We start from the raw sequence: 23,727 nt of genomic DNA on the forward strand, positions 1-23,727 counted from the left end.
AACAATGAGAATATAAGTTGGGCAGTTTCCCCCCATTACTGTTGTATAAGCTAACGGTTAGAGAAATGTACCGGCTTGCTGGAAATAATGTCCGTTAGGAATGTCTTACTGGAATAGACTAAATATATAGGGTGTGTTTAGACAGAGAATCTGATCCTAACATTGGAAATCATAGTCTAATGTTATGACTAATAACTCATTTTCTGCATGAAGAAACACCTTAATAATAATCCTTGGGTTATAAGTGTTGTTGTTCCATATTCCTATAACCGTAGTTTAAGTTAGTAAAATGGCATGTTTAGGGTATTAAATCATAGCCTACCATTTGGTGCTATTGAACGCTTGCCATGATGTCAGTCTCAAAACCATTGCTTCTGTTGAAAGTAAATATGAAAATGATAATAGGAAATTCAGTTAAAAAATGTTTTTGGATGGAGACAATTTTCTGTGGTAGACTGTCCAAAATAACAAGAAAGAACTATACAGCATTCATTCATGAGAAATCCTCCATTTGCCTAAATATTTTCACGGTGCAAGGCTTTCACATAAACACAGAGTTGTATGTCTGTCCACCATGTTATTAAGTCATTCATGCCTTGGGGCAAATACTTCTATAAATGTAGGTTAAAGTAATTCATAGTTTTTCTCTGTACAAAACCATTTCAGTTGATATTTCTGCTGAAAGGGACCAAAACTACACCAGTCAATTTAAATGAATTGAAACCCTCTAACAGATGGACTGAAACGGTTTTAAATAATTTGCTTTCTTTTGGATGTTTTCTTTCTTGCAGTATCCTCTAAAATGAATGGTTTCGTAGTTATAACGGGATATGATACAATTCTCAACCAGAGAGAATAGATGCACACTTTAGATTTAACAAGGCTCTTTATATCGAGGTTTCAGCATTCGTCAGCAAACCCATTTTCAGGCTTAAAGGATGACCTGTTTATCAGTCTGAGTTTTAGATCATTCAGGGAGAATGGTGAATGCTACAGTAAAAAGTTATGATATCAGCATTTTCATTTAATATATATTTTTTTCATTTTTGGATTTGGATCCCTTGCTGTTTAACAGTGGTACTATCACATTCATTTCATAAAATGATGCCTAATCTTAGTTGTGATAACTTTGCATTTATATACATTGATCAGAATAAATACCCCTCTTTAGTATGTTAGGTATCAAAAAACCTCTTACAAAATAATAAAGTCAGTGGATGGGGGATTTTTGTTCAAATCGGTAAATCAGTGAAACCAAAGGGGGGGGGGGGGGGGGGGGATATCAAACCAGAGTATAAAAGATTCATTCCGAAAAAAAGATAAAAATATTGAATCAAAGCATAAGGACAAAGAGTGCATAGTGTATATGAAAAGCTATCGCCTATGGCAACAAGAGAAGCATTAAAAGACGTTTGTACTGCGAGCAAAGAGAAAGAAGAGCGTTGTATTAGCATGCCAGCGCGCCTCAGCCCGGCTAATTTCATCCAGCGGAGCATTGTGAGGCTAACTAGCGTCCCAGACTTTATCGTGCTCCCTCCTCGGCTCCAGTATTCTACCACTGCTGTCCGGACGGAGGGCTTATAGATAGTTTCATATATACACACTTCTCTGGGGCATTCTCACAAGGCAATTTGCTACAAAATGAGAATTATGTACTCTTCTCGATGGAGAAGACCAGCGTGTGTGTAGATTTACAACATGATTCCCATGCTGTTTGGACGTTTGTGTGTTTAGATTCAGAACAGCAAGATAGCGGATCTGGGTGCAACCAGCGGAGGCGGTGTCTTCTTTTCACATTTAAAACTTACATTTCGAAACACACAAAAGATTACGAAAGTGCTGAGATTTATTCTCTCTTGAAAGTAGATTGTTCCTCAATAACTGCAATGTGCATTTTCACACCCTTTTTACGCAGGAATGTGCAAAAAATAAATAAAAGAAGAACCATCTGAATGAAATCACAGTATAACAGCAGAGTGTTTGTGTTCCGGTCTTCCGATTCCAAGTGAACAACTAAAACTTTCCATTAAAGTTCTGCTCCGGATTCCCTGGGCTTGGGCCCCTTGACCAACCCGTCCCAGATCCTAGTCGACAATACAATCCAATCACTTCATTAGGTCAATTTGTTGAATCGCTTTATCAATTTGATGCTTTCATTTTGATTACATCTCTTCATCCGTTCAGATGATCTCATCCGAGCTCTCAATTTGACAGATTCCTCCACGTAATCGGATACTTTGTTATCCGATGTCCTTCTCTTTTCTGCACGTCCAGACCTTTTTTTCAAGGGTTTCCGAGGGCTTCGCCAGGTTGCAGTCAAGCATGGAGGTGGACACGGGTGGGGTCAGGGGTCAGGGTGGGGTTGTGTGTGCGTTCAAAGGGGAGCAGGGAGGTAGGGCAGGGGTCAGAGGTCGACAGGCAGGAGGCGGGGGGGGGGGATGAGGTCAGATGGGGTCCTCGATGGGGAAGACAAGACGCGTGCCGTGGCTCAGCATCTCCTGCTCCCGGGAGTCCAGCTCCCGCTCCAGCGCCTCCTCCGACGTGCTGCCGCTGCGCTTCCCATTGGTGCTCCAGCTGGAGGCCCCGCCTCCTCCCACCCCCGAGGCCCCGCCCCCCGATGCCCCGTTGAGCGCGGTGACGGCCGTGTCGCCGTAGGACAGGCTGAGGTCTCCGTCTGTCAGGATCACGTCAGAGTCGTTGGACCTCAGTTGCTCGTGGTCCTAGAAAAACAGAGGCACCAAAGCACAAAGGATTATGGATAATGAGACACATGTTAAAAAGGGCACCTATTTTACCCCCTGGGTGTGATGTTGTGATTGATAGACCAAGCACACAGCCTTCCAGCTGGGAAAGCCTCCTAGGTAGTTTGGTAGGCTGGTCTATCCATCAATAATTTGTGGTGTCGCCAACGAGAAAGCTTTAAAATAGATTGTGATGGCTATTCAACATCTCACATGTTGGTTACAAAGGAGCCCTTTAAAATGCCTACGTCAAGATGTGTCAAAACACAATCAATTGCAAAACAAATAAACCAACAAGCAAGCCAACAAGGAAAGACATTGACTGCACATAGAGGGCCACTGTAAGGAATACAAAGAGAGCGTGTCTCGGTATCCCCATGATATGACCACCACGCTTTAACTATAACAGCATGAGACACACAAAAGTGCGTTACTAATGTTATTCCTAAAGAGAACACACACATTATAACCCATGATGCCGAAATGGTTTCGGGGGGAAAGAAAACAATAAAATTCATTAAAACAAAACAAATCCGTTTCAGATCATTACACTTACATGCAGTCATTTAGCAGCTGATGCTTTTATTCAAAGCGACTTACAAATGAGGCTGAGAACAATCAAAGCATATCTAAAGTCGCTGCAAATATGTACAGCGCCTTACAACAGTGTACAGGAGAGTAAAGGAATCATAGAGACGAGGGTAGTCATTTGTTTGAATGTTTTTAAATTCAGGACAATGAACCAGAGGTCTGGGGCAGGTTAGAGTCTGAAGGAGTGTGGATTCTATAAAGCAGGTTAAGCTCTGTATCCATGACACGCTCCAAGAGCTCAGGACGTGCGTTGCAATTCACTCCCTATGCGACGAGAATCATAGGTCAAAGGTATCCATTTTTGAGTCGCCCGGAGTATAATCTTTTCAGACTAGACTGACCTTTCAGTGCTTTTCGGGGCCAACCAATCATATTCCAGCCCCTTCGGGTCCATGAAATCAAAGCACGCATGCATCCATACAAACATACAAACATACATACATATGCCCCTATACTGCCAGACAGCAATAGAAAACCAAAAAAACAAGGAAGGAAAACGAATAGCTTGCATTTCAGCATATCTTGCCCTATTTATCTTGAGATTGCGTCAGGGTGGCTCTACCATACTGCCAATAGTGCAATAGAGCCCAGCTTAGACATGCTGGAGCGCAGGCCCACGCTCTTCATCACCATGGGGCGAAAGAGTTGGAATGAACGTGCGTGACTTCACTCCTATGAATCAGAGCTCTAGATCAGTCATGTGGGTTGGGCAGGCACCGACGGAGAGACGAATGAACAGAAGCTGGTGAGGGAGCCTAACTGGGGTTGAGGGCTGGGTCAGGAGATGGTGAGGTGGGCTGGGCCAGAAGCCGGGGTGGAGTGGGGCTGGGTAAGAAGATAGTGAGGAGGGCTGGGCCAGGAGATGGTATCTAGTGCTGGGCCAGGAGATGGTATCTAGTGCTGGGTCAGGAGATGGTGAGGAGGGCTGGGCCAGGAGATGGTATCTAGTGCTGGGTCAGGAGATGGTGAGGAGGGCTGGGCCAGGAGATGGTATCTAGTGCTGGGTCAGGAGATGGTATCTAGTGCTGGGTCAGGAGATGGTATGTAGTGCTGGGTCAGGAGATGGTATCTAGTGCTGGGTCAGGAGATGGTATCTAGTGCTGGGTCAGGAGATGGAATCTAGTGCTGGGTCAGGAGATGGTGAGGAGGGCTGGGCCAGAAGATGGTATCTAGTGCTGGGTCAGGAGATGGTATCTAGTGCTGGGTCAGGAGATGGTATGTAGTGCTGGGTCAGGAGATGGTATGTAGTGCTGGGTCAGGAGATGGTATCTAGTGCTGGGTCAGGAGATGGAATCTAGTGCTGGGTCAGGAGATGGTGAGGAGGGCTGGGCCAGGAGATGGTATCTAGTGCTGGGTCAGGAGATGGTGAGGTGGGCTGGCCAGGAGATGGTGTTGAGTGCTGGGTCAGGAGATGGGGAGGAGGGCTGGGCCAGGAGATGGTGTTGAGTGCTCAGTCAGGAGATGGGGAGGAGGGCTGGGCCCTAGCAGGGATTATGCTGCCAGACAGATCTCTGAGGGTAATCCAGGTTACGCAACACATCCGCTGTAAAACCCTTTCACATCAACGCTGAATGGAAGAGCCTCCTTGTTTTAATGTTGATTAAAAATATCCTGCTTCACCGCATTCATGGATTTTTGCTGGTAATGCACTTTGTATAACATTACATTACTTTAAACACTTTATTGTAGTTCTTGTCGTTATTGTCACCTATTTTCAGTTAACGTTGTTGTTGTTATAACAACAACCTTAACCATGTTATCTATAGGCTCAACATTGCATAGTTTCTGTGGTACCAGCAGATAACAACGATTGCTGTGGACACACATCCTGCACCATTTCAATTTTCGCTGTAATATTTCTTAAAGTACAATTCAATCATAACAAATGAAAAGAGCAGACTCTCAAGTGAACCCAATGTTCGGTCACAATGAAGCGCTCCCATCCCAGAACAGCGGAACGGAGCAGGACCCAGTCGCCCTCCCCATGTGACCGAGGCTCTTCTTCTGGGATAAAGGAGGGTGTCAAAGGGACCCCCAGTGTGACCGCTCGGTGAAAGACTGTTCTCTCTCTCTGGCGATGGAGGAGGGTGTGCCAGCAGCCACTGTCTCCAAGCTCAGCGCTAAAATATTCGCCCTGGGATGAAAAGAGCTTTTGTCTTAAGTTTCTACATTCAGAAATCTCTCTCTCTCTCTCTCTCTCTCTCTCTCTCTCTCTCTCTCTCTCTATAAAAGCTTACAATGAAACAGTGCTGAATAAAAGCTGGATGAAAGAGAACCAGGCGACCCTAGTTCTACTGCATTTGTGTCCCACAACATACTCAATCGGCCTATACGAGTTAAAAACACAATTGATACTCAACACAACCCCAATGTGAAATTAAAATAGGAAAAGTCGACTCTGATTCTATTGAATTCCTTTTACGCATAAGAAATGAAGAGGGGTGAATATGAGATCATTGTCTGAGAAGAAAGTCACTCTTTCAGTAAAGTAGCAAACAGAAACCCATTCTATTGCTTGTTAACACCAGGACATATCTGTTGGACTCTGTTGAATATTTAAATGACAGGATGTGAGAGGTTGTGCAATTTTGCATGCACACAGGTTTTGATCAGTGTACAATGCATGCCTGCATAGGTGTTGGTGTAAATGTCAGTCAGTCAGTCAGTCAGTCAGTCAGTCAGTCAGTCAGTCAGTCAGTCAGTCAGTCAGTCAGTCAGTCAGTCAGTCAGTCAGTCAGTCAGTCAGTCAGTCAGTCAGTCAGTCAGTCAGTCAGTCAGTCAGTCAGTCAGTCAGTCAGTCAGTCAGTCAGTCAGTCAGTCAGTCAGTCAGTCAGTCAGTCAGTCAGTCAGTCAGTCAGTCAGTCAGTCAGTCAGTCAGTCAGTCAGTCAGTCAGTCAGTCAGTCAGTCAGTCAGTCAGTCAGTCAGTCAGTCAGTCAGTCAGTCAGTCAGTCAGTCAGTCAGTCAGTCAGTCAGTCAGTCAGTCAGTCAGTCAGTCAGTCAGTCAGTCAGTCAGTCCGTCCGTCCGTCCGTCCGTCCGTCCGTCCGTCCGTCCGTCCGTCCGTCCGTCCGTCCGTCCGTCCGTCCGTCCGTCCGTCCGTCCGTCCGTCCGTCCGTCCGTCCGTCCGTCCGTCCGTCCGTCCGTCCGTCCGTCCGTCCGTCCGTCCGTCCGTCCGTCCGTCCGTCCGTCCGTCCGTCCGTCCGTCCGTCCGTCCGTCCGTCCGTCCGTCCGTCCGTCCGTCCGTCCGTCCGTCCGTCCGTCCGTCCGTCCGTCCGTCCGTCCGTCCGTCCGTCCGTCCGTCCGTCCGTCCGTCCGTCCGTCCGTCCGTCCGTCCGTCCGTCCGTCCGTCCGTCCGTCCGTCCGTCCGTCCGTCCGTCCGTCCGTCCGTCCGTCCGTCCGTCCGTCCGTCCGTCCGTCCGTCCGTCCGTCCGTCCGTCCGTCTGTCCGTGTGTGTGTGTGTGTGTGTGTGTGTGTGTGTGTGTGTGTGTGTGTCTGTCTGTGTGTGTGTGTGTGTGTGTGTGTGTGTCTGTGTGTGTGTGTACCTGGTAGGCCTGTGGGCTGGTGAGGCAGCGGGCCAGGGGTCCACAGCAGGGGGGCAGTGTGGTGGTGAGAGGGGGGCCGCTGTGGGTCAGGATGGGCTTGAGATAGCTGGGCCATCGTCAAGGAAACCAGGGTGTCCAAAGAGAGAGCAAACCACACTAAAACCATGATGACTACCATAACCTAACCGCAACCAACTCACAATGACTACCACTATAAAAACCTAACCAACCAAACCATGATAACCAAACCAGAACCAACCCACTATGACTACAAATATAACAACCTTACTAACCAAACCATGGCCAAAACATAACTAAACCATGATGACCATGATGAAGTATAACAACCTAATCTCTAGTGCACAATAACACACATCATACTAAGGAAATGTATTGACCAGCCAAAAACAAAGTATTGATTAAATGGGTGATTGACACTAAGGTGTAAAGGCGCAGGCATCCATACTTCCAAATGCCCTCTCGCATTCACCTCCTCTCTCTTATCTAAAAGGTATGACGTGGTCAGCTAGTCAGCTAGTCAACACTTGTAGGGGAGATAACAGATCAATATTATCACATACAGCCACATTCTGCTGGAGGCATCATCTATTTTCTTACCGTTCACTTATCACTACCACTGCTTGAGTCAAGTGCAAAACCACACCACGCAAAAGACAGTTACCTGTGAAGCTTTGCATATGCATATACCTGTTTCCTGTTGAGTAGGTAAACTGATTTCTTCAGTTCACGGTGAGCATAATGTAACTATGCTCTTTTATCTCAACTATACTGTAACTTTAGTAAAGTTATATTCTGTTGCTATATTCCATAACTATGTTATACTGTAACTTTGTTCACCAGCTTCGTGCAAGAGTTGCTATAGCAACAGTCCCTACGGTCATCCACCAAAACAAGCAGCTTCCCAGGGAGCCGGAGGCTCTGTGTCTGTGTCTGTGTGTGTGTGTGTGTGTGTGTGTGTGTGTGTGTGTGTGTGTGTGTGTGTGTGTATAATACTTTTCTATAATCAGCTTTAATCAGCTAATCCCAATGGACTCAACACCCAACGATTATTTGAGGTTATTTTTAATATGAGTGAGTGATTCTCTGGAGACGGTTGTCGTCATTCACTCTGTACACCATGCGGGTTTAATGTTAGGAGCCATCAATTTTAGCATCACCTACCTATCCCTTGATATATCCCTCTATCCATCAACGTATCAATAAATACACACTTATGAAACATACACCAGGGTAATATTCAGTAACAATAACAACCACAATAGCTAGCTGAACATGCATAATTATAGGAAAGGAATGAAATAACAAGTACTATTTTCTACGGGTTTGAAAAGCTCTTGTGAGGAAGGATACTTGTGGTCGAAGGAATACCACAGCCGGAAGAGCCAAGCACTTTCCTGCCTGGTCTTGCTGCGGCCCTCAGCCTGTGCTCCCTCCTGGGGAACAACAAGACAGAAAACACATTGTTAGATAGCTCCACTTCAAGAGAGGGATGGTCCACTCATCCAGCTTCAATAGAGAGGCGTTCAAATACCTCCGCCTCAATAGAACATGAAAATAGACGGAGATACTGTTAAATATGTCTGCTTTACGATAAAAGATTAAATACGATATTAGATTACTTTAGCTTCAAGAGAAGATAAAGAGACAAAGCGACATAGTTTAATACATCAGCTAAACAGAGAAATATTGACATTCCTTAGCATTAAGATAACAGCAATTCTTGTCATCTTTGTCTGTCTTCTCTTTACATCCCAACCTTAATTCATAAATCAAACGCAGATAAAAACCTTTACTTTACCTCTGATGAAAGAGAGATAAGTATCTGGTATGTGACAGGTATAAGCCGATGAGCTAGTCATGTGTGTTTTTTGGTGAGTAGTTTAGGAAGGGGGGCCTGAAAGGAGGGATTGGATTTTGTCGGTTGAATGTGTTCAAAATCTAACTTAGTCTTGCAAGTTTCTCCACTATGCCTACCCTAGCTTTAAATATAACTGCTGTAAGAGAGAGGTGGTCAAATATCTTGGCAAATATCTCCATCTCAAAGACCACATGAAAACACGCAGAACAAGATAAGGTACAATCATCTATCAGCTTCAGACAATATGAAATCGTCAAATATCACTTTGAAAACAACATAAATATACAGGGATACTGTTGACATGACACGAAATACTGTTAGATATGTCAGATTAAATGAGGACATACGTCTACTCTTAAAGACAAAATAAAAGTTTGCACACAGAGAGCGGTTAGCAAATATCTCAGCTTCATGGTCAAATGTGGTCATATATCTCTTTTTCCAGACACAACACAACATTCAGACAAAATCTGGCATCCACAATGTGCCGGGACTCTATAGTGTGACAAGGTTCAAGGTCAAACAGGAAACCAGGACGGGGGAAGACGTCAAACGTAAAGCGGGTGGGATTTAGCCTGCGTAATGATGGGGGCAGCCTAATTCTAACCCTAACCTAAACTACTGTTACAGTTGGTTGTAAAGTAACCCCTATCCCCTCACAATCACTTTTGGCATAGAGAAAACGATTATGTTAAACAATGAAAGATTTCCTTTCAGACGTGCGTCTACACCGTGCCCAAGGACCCTGATTCACCAGGAAGGAAGTGTTTGTCTGGACAATATGGCCGGTGGCCGCACCGGACCACCCAGGTGTTGACGTGTTGGCTGAGAAGCCTATCATTAGCGTAAATAAAACAGGATAGAGACGGCGCCAAGAAGACATCACTGCACTGCTTTCAGAAGCTTCCAGTGGGCTAATCCTAATTTCTTGTTTAGTTTTGAGGTAAACAAGCATTACTCACGCCACCTGCCAAACATACCCACCAACCCACCCACCCCATAACCCACAGCCACACAAAGTCATAGTCCTAGAGCCTAATAGTTAACTCAGGTATGGCTGAGTTAAGTAAGTAAGTATGCTCGCATGAAGCTACTTTTTCCAAGTTTCCTTCAGTCTGTTCCCTGACGGGGCAGAATCACTTCCACATTCACTTCTGTCAGGACACGTATTTAACTGGCATGTGATTGACGATGAGGCCAAACCCAGAAACTACCGCAGGGTACACACAACCTAACACATACCAAAAGACATCACCAACCCAGTACTTAACACACCACCAAATTTCCACACAACAAAATAAACCAGCATTTCCACTACCAAACACAATACGTGTTTGGTAGTGGATATGAACAGAACTGATGCGCTATTATTGCAAATTATTCGTAAGCTCTGTAGTATTTGTATACGAAAAGTTGTATATTATTTCTCCGTTCTTTAGTATTTGTATATGTATAGTTGTATATTACATGTCCGTTCTGTACTTTGCATGTGTATAGTTGTATATTATTCATCTGTTTTGTAGTATTTGTATATAGTTTGATATTATTCGTCCTTTCTGAAGTATATGTATAGTTGTATATTATTTGTCTGTTCTGTAGTATTTGTATATGAAGAATACCATTATAACTTCTTACCCCTTGGAGGACCAGGAAGTTGTCTACTGACTGCTGTAGATCTTGATCTGGATCAACTCCCACCCTGCACAAAAAAAACGGAACCACATAGTGAGATCTTAGCCAGAACCCTGATTATTAACAGCACATGCAGTTAATGAAATCTACTTAGAACCATTCCAAAAGCCCTGAAGAATTCATAGAGTTCCTTGTATGCACGCTCACACACAAATCAAGCAAGATAAAACTAAAACTGTTAGACAGAATGTGAACACTAACGACTTGGAAGGGTAAACTGCAGGCCAAGCCATTAGCTATTATTTATTATTATCATAGTAATGCTTAGTATCAGTTATCATTAGTGTTGAGAAGGACACAATGTGCCATAATGTTACGCAAAGTAAACACAGTCTCATTCTGAAGGACGTACTTCAGTATACAGTATACAAACTAATCATAGCCATAGTATCACAAACCCAAAGACCTTACTGTGGCTATAATTATCTTTTATTTTGAAGTGCTTGTTTTAGAATCATCTGTAGTTTGAAGTACTTGGTATCATTACCTTAAACCAATCTCATTTCTTGGTTCTGGAACAGCTATAACCGAGTCTCAGACATAACGAGTTCTCCATCTCCACTACTCTCGCTTCCACCTGCTCAATTCTTCTGTCTTTCTCTCTTCACTTTCTATTTCTCCACTCTTTCGATTTTCTGCCCTTCGCTCTCTAAACTATTCTCACTCTCTCTTTTTTCCACTTACTCTCCCTCTCTCCACTTTCTCCCTTTCTCTTCGTCTCCCCCCTTTTGTCTCCCTCTCCCTTTTCTCCGGGTGTTCCGCATGCAGGTTTCACAAGGAGAGGAAATAAAAGCAGGAAAAAAGAAATCCCCCTCACCTCCCCCCTTTCTCCCTCAGTCCTTCCATCCACTCCCCTCCTCCTCTTCACATCCCCCTGGGGGACCGGGGGCTTGTGTAAGAATCTTGTGTTGGAGACTGTGCGGAGGAGGTGGTGTGATCCAGCGAGGCTGTGTTGTCAGGACTTGTGTTGTGTGGTTGTGTTGTGTTGTGTGGTTGTGCTGTGCGGAGGTTGGGCAGTGGCAGTACGGAGGAAACAAGAATACCGCTGGTGGGAGGCCGGTAGGAGGAAGGGTCTTGGAGGAAGGAGTGGGAGCCAACACCGGGAGGAGCGTGACACAGGTGCACAGGTCACCTCCTCCTCCTTCCTCCTCCTCCAAAACCCCTCCTACATCTTCCCGCCAGCTTCACTTCCTTCACCTCCTTCCCGCCCCTTCCATCTCATCCTCCATGCACAACGCCTCCGCCTCTTCTGCCTTTTCATCTCATGCTGCCTTCCATCCCCTCCTCCACCGCCTCCTCTCCCCTTCCATCTTCCCCAGCTCAGAATCATGCTTTCCTTACATCTTCCCCAGCTCCAAATCCTGCTTTTGTATTGGTTGAGTAAGGGTGACATCCTCACAAGACCGTTTTAGTCGTAGAGAATTTTAATGGACAATACCGGGCTTATCAAACCAATCCTAGCACTCTCTCCTGGCTCCACTAAGACAACCGTTAACAATATAATTTGGCAAAATGATAACGATTTTCCAATTCTGCCGAAGAGAGCTAATGTTAGCCATAGCTCAAACCGGCAGCAGTTCAAGAGCCACTGCTTCCGTTCTTCTTGGCAATAACACTGTTGTCAGCTTCCTCTGAATAAAGCTCCACAAGTGTTACAAATCAAGTAACAAGTCTAACACGGCTGCTACCAGTTGAGTGTCCCGCTACAAAGGTGCTACTGTTGTTTAATTTCATGGTGAGTAATGTTGAACGTCATGTCACATTAGTTAGAGCAACGCAACGGTCAAACTGTGCTGGGCTTGAGGAGGCCCCGTTAAGAGATGAGGCTTGCAAAAAGAAGAACAGTTATATCTATGAATATATAAAAGTGATAAAACACTGGAAACTCACTGCCTACTCAGTAGAAAGCAACAGGAAGAAGCCATACTCACAGCAATCTCCGCAATAGAAATCGCAATGAATATTTCTAATACTAATTTGGATGTTAAGAATGTATGACAATGATTGCCATAATGTAAAACCATGATAAACCAGGATTAAAAAAAGTACATTTATGCTAAATATTATACATTCTGATAATAAAAAAAACACCATCTATCATCTATAATGGTTTAGTGTCTTTACATTTTTATATTTTAAAAACGGTATCCCTTTTTAATTCTTATTACTGTTCTGTACTTTCTACTGTGACACTCCCAATATCCTGTCTGGAATGAATATAGTAATCATATTGCATCTGTCCTTGTAGCCGACCCCAACATAGTTGGCATGACACATGAAACCCCTAATCTCTGAGGTTTAACATGTCTAACACCATGTCGTACAGCTGATGACCAGGGCCCAGGCCGCCGTCCAACTGGGACGGCCATGTTGGAGTGTCCTAATAACCAAGGCTAGAACAGGTTTATATGCAAAGGTTTGAGGAAAAATCAACAAAATGCAGGCAAGCAGAATAGCTGCCGCTTGGTACTGGGTCACTGTTTCAGTGTCAGGCCGGTCGACACTATTCGCGTTCAAGCTGCATACTGCTTGATCTAATGGACATCAGCACTTAATACCCAAGCTGTGAGCAAACATATAATTGTTCTACCAGAGCACTAACATCTACGGAGAGATGGGTAAAGACTAGCTTGAATCTTTCTATGGCCCTGGTTTCCGGGAAATAGTTTGACCATTACCAATTCTTTTTTACTAAAGGTCGGTAATGCTTACCGTTCTCTATGTAGTTATTATCTACATGTCTACTACTCTTATTGTGTATAGTCATATTTCATATTTATTTTAAGTTATTTATTCCATGCAAAAGTCTTTTCTGTAGCTGTGATTTTGACAGTTCAAGAGATTAGACAGCTAGCCAGGAAGCACGGAACTCTGGTGCCCTCTCCTGGACAATTTCAGTCGACTGTTGACGTCAATAGAATGCAGCCGTTAGTTTTTGCATGCATTCTTGTGTATGCTAGCATGCATACACGTGTGACGTTATCATTCTGCATTTGCATCGAGGTCCATTATTTAAATAATTGTTCAACACTTTGAAGTGTTGAACAGCCTGCAGATATTTTTTTGTAACCTGAACTAAATCAAATCAAAAATATCTAAAATTGTTTTTTTGCCTTGGTCAGCAGAACAACTTCCTTTATCTCACTGTTGCCAAGCAACACATACTTACGAAGCAGAACTCAACTAACTTAAAGCTGGATTTGAATATGACCTTAAATAAACTGAAGGTACTTTGGCAAGAAGGGTAGACAAGAAAAACAACACTACTTTTGAGCAGGAGAAAAAAACCAAAAAACAGTTCCTTTGTGGAAACAGGAAGCATAAGAGAACCCTATAAATACGTATGGGATGGTCGTCGTCGCTACCTGATATGGAGTCTAGACAGCATGGGGGTGGTCCCGCCCCCAAACACCCAGACAGTGAAGAAGACGATGAGGAGGGTGGTGGTGAACATCATCTGCCTGGCGTACGTAGCCGTATCCCGGATGGCCAGGGCGAATGCCATCGCCCCTCGCAGGCCTGGAGTAGTATTACATACACAAACTTTAGTTACATAACCACAATAAACCCACATTGTTATAATCAAATGGCTTGATTATAGCTAGGGAGACAGGAAGATGGAGAGATAGAGACAGAGACACAGAGACAGAGGGAGGGAGAACGAGAGAGAGAGAACAAGGAAGACAGCGATAGAGAGAGAGGAAGAGAGACAATCATGAAAAAGGAGGAAGGGGAGGGCAAGTCAAAGATAGAAGAAAGAAGGAAGGAGAACATCTACTTTCGTTGTGCCCGACAGACATGTGTAACTTCCCCCTACCTGAGAACATCATCATGTGCTGGAAGTTCCCTGTGATCTTGTGGCGACGGCCGAGGTTGAGCATGAAGGTAAGAGGGTAGATGTTGCATGCTCGCCCGATGAAGATGGCGATCTGTCCCGCAGAGTGAAGGACACTCATCACACAAGTCTGACCCTTATACTAAACTAAAGATCTACACTACATGTACCTGCATGTTTCTAGCATAACATGCTAGAAACACAGAACATAGGAAAGACTGTTCATTGAAGGATGGAACTGACATCTATAATTGTGGCGTGCACATGATTAACTTGTGGTTATTTTGCTGTTATTTAATCTATGGCCCCTCGCCTGCCCTCCTAGGCATCCTTGGAAGAAGGAAGGTTCCTCCATTATGTTCCTAAAGTTATATTTGTATAAGGTGTAGTACAGTGCCATTTGGGCTTGTGAACCCTCTTTAGGCTGCAGTTATAATTATTGGTTCCACAAATATCAGAATTTGCAGACGCTTTCATCCAAAGCGAACTGGAGCACTGTTTGTTAATACACAGTTTATTTAGGTGCTGGATGGGCTTAGGGGCCATCTTGCTCTGGGATGCCACAGGTTGTGGACATCAAGGATCAATCTCAGTGCCTTATGGCTGAGACCCAACACATACTAGACTATCCAAGTAAGGATACAAAGGCCCCAGCAATGAAGATGGGGCTGAAGACGTGGTTCTGGAAGGTGAACAGAGCCAGGCCCATGTAGGAGAAGATGAAGTTCTCAGCCAGGAAGTGGAGAACTTCAAACAGCTGTGGAAGACACACAAACAGACACACAGAGATCTTATTCAACACAGTATTCAATAAAACAAATCTGTAAAACGAGCACCCAGACTTGGAGCATCATTTTTAACCTTAGCCTTGAACATCTGCCTTTCTATCGACCTGGAAACTAGCAAAATAAAACCAGAGACGAAAAGTCGAACGACGTTGAACCAAAAAATACGAAAACCCTCTTTTTGCTGCGATTCTCCAATTTCCTGTCTGGGATAATTAAGTAATGATATCTCATCTGTCCTGATAACTGACCCCAACATAGTTGGCAAGACACAAGTAACCCTAATGAGATTTATCATGTCTTAAACCATGTATTGCACCTGAGGACCAGGCCAGTGTCTGGCCTGCTGGCAATCTAGCAAAATAAAACTAAGACTACTACACTGTCTAGACTTCGGTCCTGCCATTTTGAGAGATGATAACTTGAGCTGAGAGCTGATGACGGGGAACAACAATGACAAAACATGAAATCATGTTTTGTATTTAATAGTGTTCAAAACTACAGGTGAAACCATCACTGAGGAAATCCATGAGCATGGTTTAAAGCGCAGTTTGGTACTCCCAAACTGCGCTTTAAACCATGTATATTTGTATATACATGTAGTAGTGGTGGATACCTCCCACCACTACTACAAAACATTTAAATTGAAGATGTAAAGACAAAAACAAAGGAAAATGGACTGTGTGTTCTCACCAGTGTGTTAGCCCAGCGGCGTTACCTGTTTGGTGCGTTTGGTTGACTCCTCAGACAGGTTGTTGTACGTGTAGTGAGCTTGTGTGATTCCGCAGAACAGAACCGCCACCACCCCTGGAGACCAGAACACGCAAAGAGGACATGAACATATGCAATCACAAACAATAACCAATAGGGGGCAAGCATTTAACCACCAGGTGTCCTCAAAACCAATATGTGACCTGGATACAACCAACAGATGACCAGGATAGGACCTATAGGGGACAATATAATGACCGACAGGTGACCAAAATAAACGACAGAGTTATAAACAATAGGAAATCACCATGTGACTTACAGGTAATCCACAGGTGACCTACAGATGGACAACCGGTGAGCAACAGGTTATCAACAGGTAACTAGCAGGTGAGCAACAGATAACTAACAGCTGACCAACAGCTGACCAACAGGTGACCAACAGGTGACCAACAGGTGACCAACAGCTGACCAACAGGTGACCAACAGCTGACCAACAGGTGACCTACAGATGGATAACAGGGGAGCAACAGGTTATCAACAAGTAACTAGCAGGTGAGCAACAGATAAATAACAGCTGACCAACAGCTGACCAACAGGTGACCAACAGCTGACCAACAGGGGACCAACAGGTGACCAACAGGTGACCAACAGGTAACCAACAGCTGACCAACAGGTGACCAACAGGTGACCTATAGACGGACAACAGGTGAGCAAAGGGTGTCCCGCAGGGGAACAATATGACCGACCGGAAGCCCTCAGGTGTCCCGCAGGGGAACAATAGCTGAGCAACAGGTAACTGATAACAATCATACAACATCAACCGAAACTAGGATTCAGTCAGTAGAATATCCCAGCATGTGCTTTGAAAAAACATCCCACGATCTGCAACATGATTCAAGAATGCAGATTTGAGTCTCCAACCCCAGCCTCCCATCTGCCTCCAGGTAAACCTATGCCCCAGCCCCCTTGGTGACTGACCTGTAAACCCGCAGGCCTCGGCCAATAGGAAGGTGCTCCAGGACATAAGGAAGAAGAGGGCAGTCTCCAGCAGGGGGAAGCAGTGCAGCTTGGTGAACTTGGTGACGTGGGGGTTAGGGGGTTAAAGATAACACGTCTGGTCCCATGACCGGCTGGCATTTTAAAACCGACTTTGGCTGAGAAATTCAACATGATCCTTGCACGAACACATATATTACATTTTCCACACCGCTATTCAAAACAAGACACAGTAAATCTTTATCAACAACGGGAAGAATGAGAAAGTCATTGGCGGAAGAATGATGATGATTGACTAAAGGATGATAAAGATTGAATAAGGGACAATGGTGATTTTTTGATCAATGACAACGATAGGCTAAGAGGCAATGGTGATTGGTTAAAGGATATGAGGGCGGTGACAACCCCTGTGACGGCACCCATGGCGAAGGATCCGCTGAAGATTCCGAGGAACACGCCCACCGACTTGAAGAACGCCGCCGCATCGAACATGTGGGTGTTTGCTCCACTGGGCTGGTAGGCCATGATGGACCTGAAACCAAACATCTGCTTTTCACCGTTTATCCTTTTCACTGTTTAATGTTTGGTACAATACGAAGTTCCACGAGTTTCAATAACGATGCAATGCTTTCTATTTGTAGATAAATATATTGTTGCACATTTCCCCTTTTCCGGGCAGATCTGTGGAGCCGATGATTCACATCAGCGTAGAGTTAGGGTGTGTTGAATAGCAGAAGATCCTGGAAAGGGCGGTGCTCATTAGCTGAGGCCAGATGTGGGAACATCAAACGGAAAAGGAGGAACAGGACTCACGAGGAGAGCACAATGGCCACAGCGTCGTTCATGACACTCTCTCCAAACAGAAGAGCGTAGAGGTCCACGTCGACGTGGAGCTCAGTGAAGATGGCCAGCACCGTCACTGCTCGCACGGAGAGACAGATGGACACAGGGTTAGACAGGGAGGGGGAGAAAGGAAAGGACAGACAGAGGAACAGGGAGAGAGAGCCAGACAGGCAGGTAGGGAACCGAAAGAGGAATGGACAGTCAGACAGACAGAGACAGGTAAAGAGAGAGACAGCCGGGGTAACAGACGAGACAGAGAGACATGACAGTAATTATGGAGCAGGTAGGGCTCAAACATTGTGTGTGCAAGCGTACGTGCGTGCGGGTGTGCGTGCGTGGCTGCGCGTGTGTGTGTGCGTGCGTGTGTGGGTACCTGGATCTGTAGCGGAGAGGATGGCTCCAAAGAAGAGGCAGTCTGTGTAGTAGAACTTTTCAGACAGCTGGCCCACCATCTGCATCAGCTTTACCACGCCGTACATCAGGTTCCTGAGGGGTGCATCAGAGTCTTCTGTTTAGTTGTAACGGGTTGGATCATACTTTAGATGTTACATGTGAAATTGTATTAAATTATTATTATTATTGTATGAGCTTATTTATCCTGTTGCAGAGCAATTTAATTCTACTCTATTCTATTACCAGGGGCAGGAAAGTGTAGTGGACAGCCAAAAGGTTTGGGGTTTGATCGACATACACACATTCTACCTGTAGGTATCTATATATTCCCCCTAACCCCCAACTGCTACTTAATAACCTGTACCTGTACTCACTCTCTTACCCCTTCCAGATACTTAAAGGGTAATTCCGGTGTAAAATGGATTTGGGATATGTTTTGTATGATAACGAGTTGAAACGTTTGTTTTGGAGCACAAAAAAACGTATATAGTTGCTTTCTTCAGTTGGCTGTTTTTAGCCGATTCTATCACAACGCTATAAACTTGGAACGATGGGGGCACTGGTTATGGTAAAAACTAAATCGCTATTTTAAACCACTTAAAAGGCTAAAAGTAGCCAGACACTTCTTTGGTAGTAAAATAAGGGTCTTAACATATAAAACGAGGCATTGAGAACTTTGTAAGTGTACAGATTGTTAATTAAAAAGGGCATTTTATACACACAATACCATCAGTACATCACCCGTCGACGCCATTTTGTTTTTAAGAATCGATAGGTAGATTGACGAACACAGAGATTGTGACATCCGTCAGCAACACGCAAGCTCTGTGTTCGCCAATCTACTTATCGAGTCTTAAAAACAAAATGGCGTTGACAGGTAATCTACTGATGGTATTGTGTGTATAAAATGTCATTTTTAATAAACAATCTGTACACTTACAAAGTTCTCAATGCCTCATTTTATATGTTAAGACCCTTATTATACTACCAAAGAAGTGTCGGGCTACTTTTAGCCTTTTAAGTGGTTTAAAATAGCGATTTAGTTTTTACCATAACCAGTGCCCCCATCGTTCCAGGTTTATAGTGTTTTGATAGAATCGGCTAAAAACAGCCAACTGAAGAAAGCATCTATATGCGGTTTTTGTGCTCCAAAACGAACATTTCAACTCGTTATCATTCAAAACATATCCCAAATCCATTTTACACTGGAATTACCCTTTAAAGAAATGAATCTGTGTTCTCACTGTCTGGAATGGGAAAGTACCAAAACAATCCAGGTCAGTTAGGGTGAGGCCCAGTTGGTTGATCAATCTGAGATTGTTGCTAGATCTAATTCATGATGTACTCAACTCCTAATCCCTACCCGCCTTTTAGCTAAATCAAGCAGAAGACCTTAAGTAACCTTACCCAATAACGAAGCACGAGATGGCCGTACCCAGGAAGGCATAGGTTATGATGGAGCCCAGGTTCCTGAAGAAATGCCTCTGGAAGCATAGACAAGAAGCCACATGCATGTTTTATATAACAAATACCACCGTGAAACACATGTCTGCTATTACATTAAAAATAATGATCGCAGCCTGGGCCGCCATGAGCCAGAAGGATTCAATCTCCTCCTTAATGACCTGCATGCCATTGCACTACATCCACTGTGGGTCTCTTTGGATAAACAAATCTGCTAAATGACTTAATAGTTAATTAGGTAGGACTGTTTTACTATTTAATCCAAGTCTTTTTACTAATTAAGGGGCAAGATATTCTCATTTTTAAAAGCAGAGCATTCCAGACCACAGGGCAGATTGGATGAGGATTCAACATAACAGACTATCCACATATTCACGTCGACATCAACATCCACTATCGCTCAACAACTACAGTAATAAGAAGCACCTGCCCAACAAAAGATGAAGATCGCAGAACAAGATAGGAGGGTGAGCAAGAGAGAGAGAGAGAGACCAGCCAGGGGGGAGGAAGTGAAACACAGCTGCTCTCGACTTCCTCTCAAAAGATCCATTTATTTTCAGACAACACTGAACCGCTCTCACTGCTCCGGCCAATAGGAGCCCTTCCTCGCTCCCCCATCTGTCCAATGAGGCAGCCGTTCGTGACAGCCCATCAAGTGTTCCCCCACCTGGGTTCCACCGCCACGCCACCAGCTCAGGTTGCTAGGCAACGCCTAACTCAGACCCAGGTTAGTGGCCCGTGTTGACAATGTGAAACTTCTCAAAATTATATTATATATACAAATATACAAGCAATGTTAATACTATACTGTCCTACAATATATTATTAATTTCACACCATTAATTTGAACCCAATATAATTAAATGGTCCGTACTTCTATTTAGCACGGGTTTAGTTTCTTAAGGTAGGCTGCTGAAATCGGGCATTGAACCCAGGAGCATTCATCTGAGAGTCACACCCTAGCACTATATTACATTACACTATATACTATACTACCCTATACTGTACTACAGTTTACTATACTGTACTACACTTTTTCAGCATACAATAATGTCATAGGGTATTACCTTTTTCAGGCTGTATCCAGCATGGAAGATGATTGGCGGCAGTAAAATGTTGAAGAATACTTCCGGGTCGAAGGTCACCTGAGAAGAGCACAGAGGTGGCAGGAGATTAAATCAACGGTCAGCTCTCGCCGAGTGCCAAAACATCAACCCATCAAACATTCAGAAAAATACTACATCGTCATCCTAGCCGCACCTTGCGCAGCATGTCGTTCTGCTCGACGTTGTGGATCTCGCGGGAGTTGATCTCCCCCTTCAGCGTGTACTCAAAGAACTTCCCGCTGACGTTCAGCAGCAAGGTGCTGCTGGGCCCCCCGGTCAGGACACAGCTGGGGGGCGTCTTGTGGTGGTAGCTGGTGGCCGGGATGCCGTATCGCAGGATCACCCCCACCAGAAGACCTGGGGGGGGGAGGGGGGTCGGAGGGCAGCGTGAAAAGACCCCTGATATACTGATCAGGCCCCTGACATAAATCGGGGGTTGGTCTGGTTTGTGTGGGAAAACGAAGGCATTCTGGTTTCGATTCCTGCAGTGAGCTCAGTCAAAATAGTCAAACTGCTAAACAACTCCGATTTTGTTGAAGGTAAATAGAGGCCTTTAATAACATATTTACCTGGTATAAAGAAAAAAAGCACGTAATACAACATACTGGTTTGTGTAAGGCACTTTTTACACACACACACACACACACACACACACACACACACACACACCGTGTGTGCACGCCACTTGGGACACCATGGGACGCACAGCCCCTTTCCTCATACTGCCATGATGTTTTTTGTCCTGGCTCTACAGATAGACTGCTGTGACAGTGGCTGTGTGAGCAAGCCTTTCCATACAGTGACTGAACAAGGCAAAATATGAAGAGAGGGACACAGGATAGTGAGAGAGGGACAGACAAGTGTGGGGGAGGGAGGGAGGGGGAGGGATGAACAAGGCAAGAGGGACCATGGAGAGGGAGAGAGGGACAGAGAAGGGAGAGGGGAAAAAGAGGGAGAGGGAGATGAAACCAGTAAACAGAGCGACAAACGAGAGAGATAGTTAGGTTCCTGGTAAGGCGGCAATCCTTCTCGGAAGACAGGGCATAGCTCTCTGTGTCCTTCAATGCCCCTGCCAGAGGGCGAGCCACAACACAAACACAGTATTTTAAAAAACCTCACTCTCTCTCTCTCTCTCCCATGCGCACACACACATCTCTCCCCTGTGCCAAGTGTGTGTGTATGTGTGTGTGTAATAGGTTGAACATGTTGGTGTACTATTAACAAGCTTTAGGGTAGAGAGTACACAGATGTGATCTGACAATGTAAAAGTATTTCATAGAACAGTTAGTACCATAGCACTTCCTCCTAGTTGATGAAATGTTTCCTGTTGATAAATTATTTTTGTAAAACATAGTACTCATTCCCTCTGTGTGTGTGTGTGTGTGTGTGTGTGTGTGTGTGTGTGTGTGTGTGTGACGAATTACTGAACACAGTGAAGATTTCTTCATAGATGTTACCACAGAAAACAGAGGATTTCATTCATATTTTTAGACCTGCAATTAAATGGTATTGTATAGTCAACAATCAACCTATCATACCCTATGTCCTATATCATGTGTAATTGTCTAAAGCCAATGTGTCGCCTATATTTGATGGAGGGTGGCTAACATCCTTAATAAGATACAATCCTACCGTAGGTCACGTGTTGCCACAGTGCGCAGTGTGTGCGCGTGCGTGCGTGCGTGCGTGCGTGCGTGCGTGTGTGTGTGTGTGTGTGTGTGTGTGTGTGTGTGTGTGTGTGTGTGTGTGTGTGTGTGTGTGTGTGTGTGGACCAGGCACATAATTATGAACCAGTAAGTATTCTGATGTTGGGGGATTTTTAGCGGGATCATGCAAGGACGGGAAGCACCCGATGACACTCGAGCGAGAAACACAAATAACGCACGTTCTAGAAATTACCACTGCCCCGACGCCCACGGGCATCACCAAACTGCGCATCTTTTAGAAAATCATTAACTCGGGCAGCCAATGTGCATGTTTGGGTTTCGCCCGCTTCTGATGCCTGCATTGGCTCCTTGAAGCTTACAATCCTAGGAGAATGTGGCGATTAGTGGAGGGGTGGAGGATGGGGGGGGGTGATAAGACGCGTCTGTCTCACCATATATCATTGCCAATCCCGTTTCGTGGAGGAAACGCACTCGCCTGTGCTTGAAAAGCCATATCGTCAGAATGGTTAGGGTCAGCAGTAAGATAAACGTCAGTAAATTTACGCTGTCCTGACGGTGACTTTCTTCGGCTTCTTTATCAGTTGCCAATTCCTCCATTCCCGAGTCCTGGGCACTCAACCTGGTGGCCGCATTCAGCATCAAGAGCAACACAGGAATCACATTCCTGATATGAAGGACCCTGGTCCACTTCAGTTCTGGTAAAGTGTCCATGGTGCGGGATGCTGCCGACTGCTGTAGACCGCCTCTTATGCCGTGTCACTGCGCACGGCAGGCGGTGACTGGGAAAACACCTTAAAGCAAAGAAATCCCGGTGTAGTTCGACCTCTTAAAGGGACAGTGTCAACTATATGGCGGCGCGCCTTCTTTCTGTTGCACCGCCCCTCTGGATGGTCAGAAAGCTGTATTGTAATTTTATGGTTTGATCATGCAAGGATGGAAAAACAACTTGAATCAATGTTTAATATGTTGCGTTCTTGAAGAAAGTAGTCTAATCAGGATCGCTTTGAACTCACTTTATTTGTTAAAGTATTTCGGTATGGTAACTATAAAGCAAAAGGAGGGGAATTGTATGGACACGCGTGTGAGCGACAAACAGCAGGCCTATCTACCTAACTCCCTAGCATGGACTGCCGGATGTTTCTGATTTCGTTGGCTCCAGGCCCTGCTTTAATACCGAGTAGACGTGTCCTATGTGTCGTATTGGCTCCACCCTCCTCACCTGTCTAAAGGTGCTGCCATCTGTGGCTGGAATAGTTATTACAGCTTATATGTCCTGCCCCCCTTGTGGCTATGTATAGTACATGTATAGTACATAGCATATTACAGCTTATGTGTTTGATCCTACTTCCTAGTGGCTATGTATGGTAATTACAGCTTTTGTGTTCGATCCCACTTCCTAGTGGCTATGTATGGTAGCCCATGTGTTTAAAATACGTAACAAATACAAGATCTAATGTTTCCATTGGATCTTGGATCTTGGATC

General features: G+C 44.7%; 1 protein-coding gene across 1 annotated transcript; it reads right to left on the reverse strand.

Moving 5' to 3' along the window:
- Positions 1-26: 26 nt before the first annotated feature.
- Positions 27-22,957, reverse strand: slc9a7 (solute carrier family 9 member 7). The gene is made up of 16 exons (XM_079739442.1): positions 22,676-22,957; positions 20,732-20,934; positions 20,539-20,616; positions 19,415-19,491; positions 17,988-18,100; positions 17,585-17,690; positions 17,162-17,303; positions 16,754-16,859; positions 15,783-15,871; positions 14,923-15,036; positions 14,262-14,373; positions 13,810-13,963; positions 10,388-10,451; positions 8,245-8,327; positions 6,874-6,979; positions 27-2,720 (listed from the first exon to the last, which is right to left on the reverse strand). Exons 1-16 carry the CDS (start codon positions 22,953-22,955, stop codon positions 2,445-2,447), a joined length of 2,103 nt encoding a protein of 700 aa, XP_079595568.1. The 5' UTR covers positions 22,956-22,957; the 3' UTR covers positions 27-2,444.
- Between the last annotated feature and the right edge of the window lie 770 nt (positions 22,958-23,727).

The sequence above is a fragment of the Pollachius pollachius genome (assembly GCF_949987615.1).
Source record: "Pollachius pollachius genome assembly, chromosome: 7".
Classification (NCBI taxonomy): Eukaryota; Metazoa; Chordata; class Actinopteri; order Gadiformes; family Gadidae; genus Pollachius; species Pollachius pollachius.

Coding starts and splice junctions, on each gene's coding strand:
- slc9a7 (XM_079739442.1), bottom strand. CDS start 22,955: ATGGACACTTTACCAGAACTGAAGTGGACCAGGGTCCTTCATATCAGG. Junction 18,101..19,414: donor ATCTCGTGCTTCGTTATTGG/GTAAGGTTACTT, acceptor TGCACCCCTCAG/GAACCTGATGTACGGCGTGG. Junction 6,980..8,244: donor TGGTATTCCTTCGACCACAA/GTATCCTTCCTC, acceptor ACGATGGCCCAG/CTATCTCAAGCCCATCCTGA.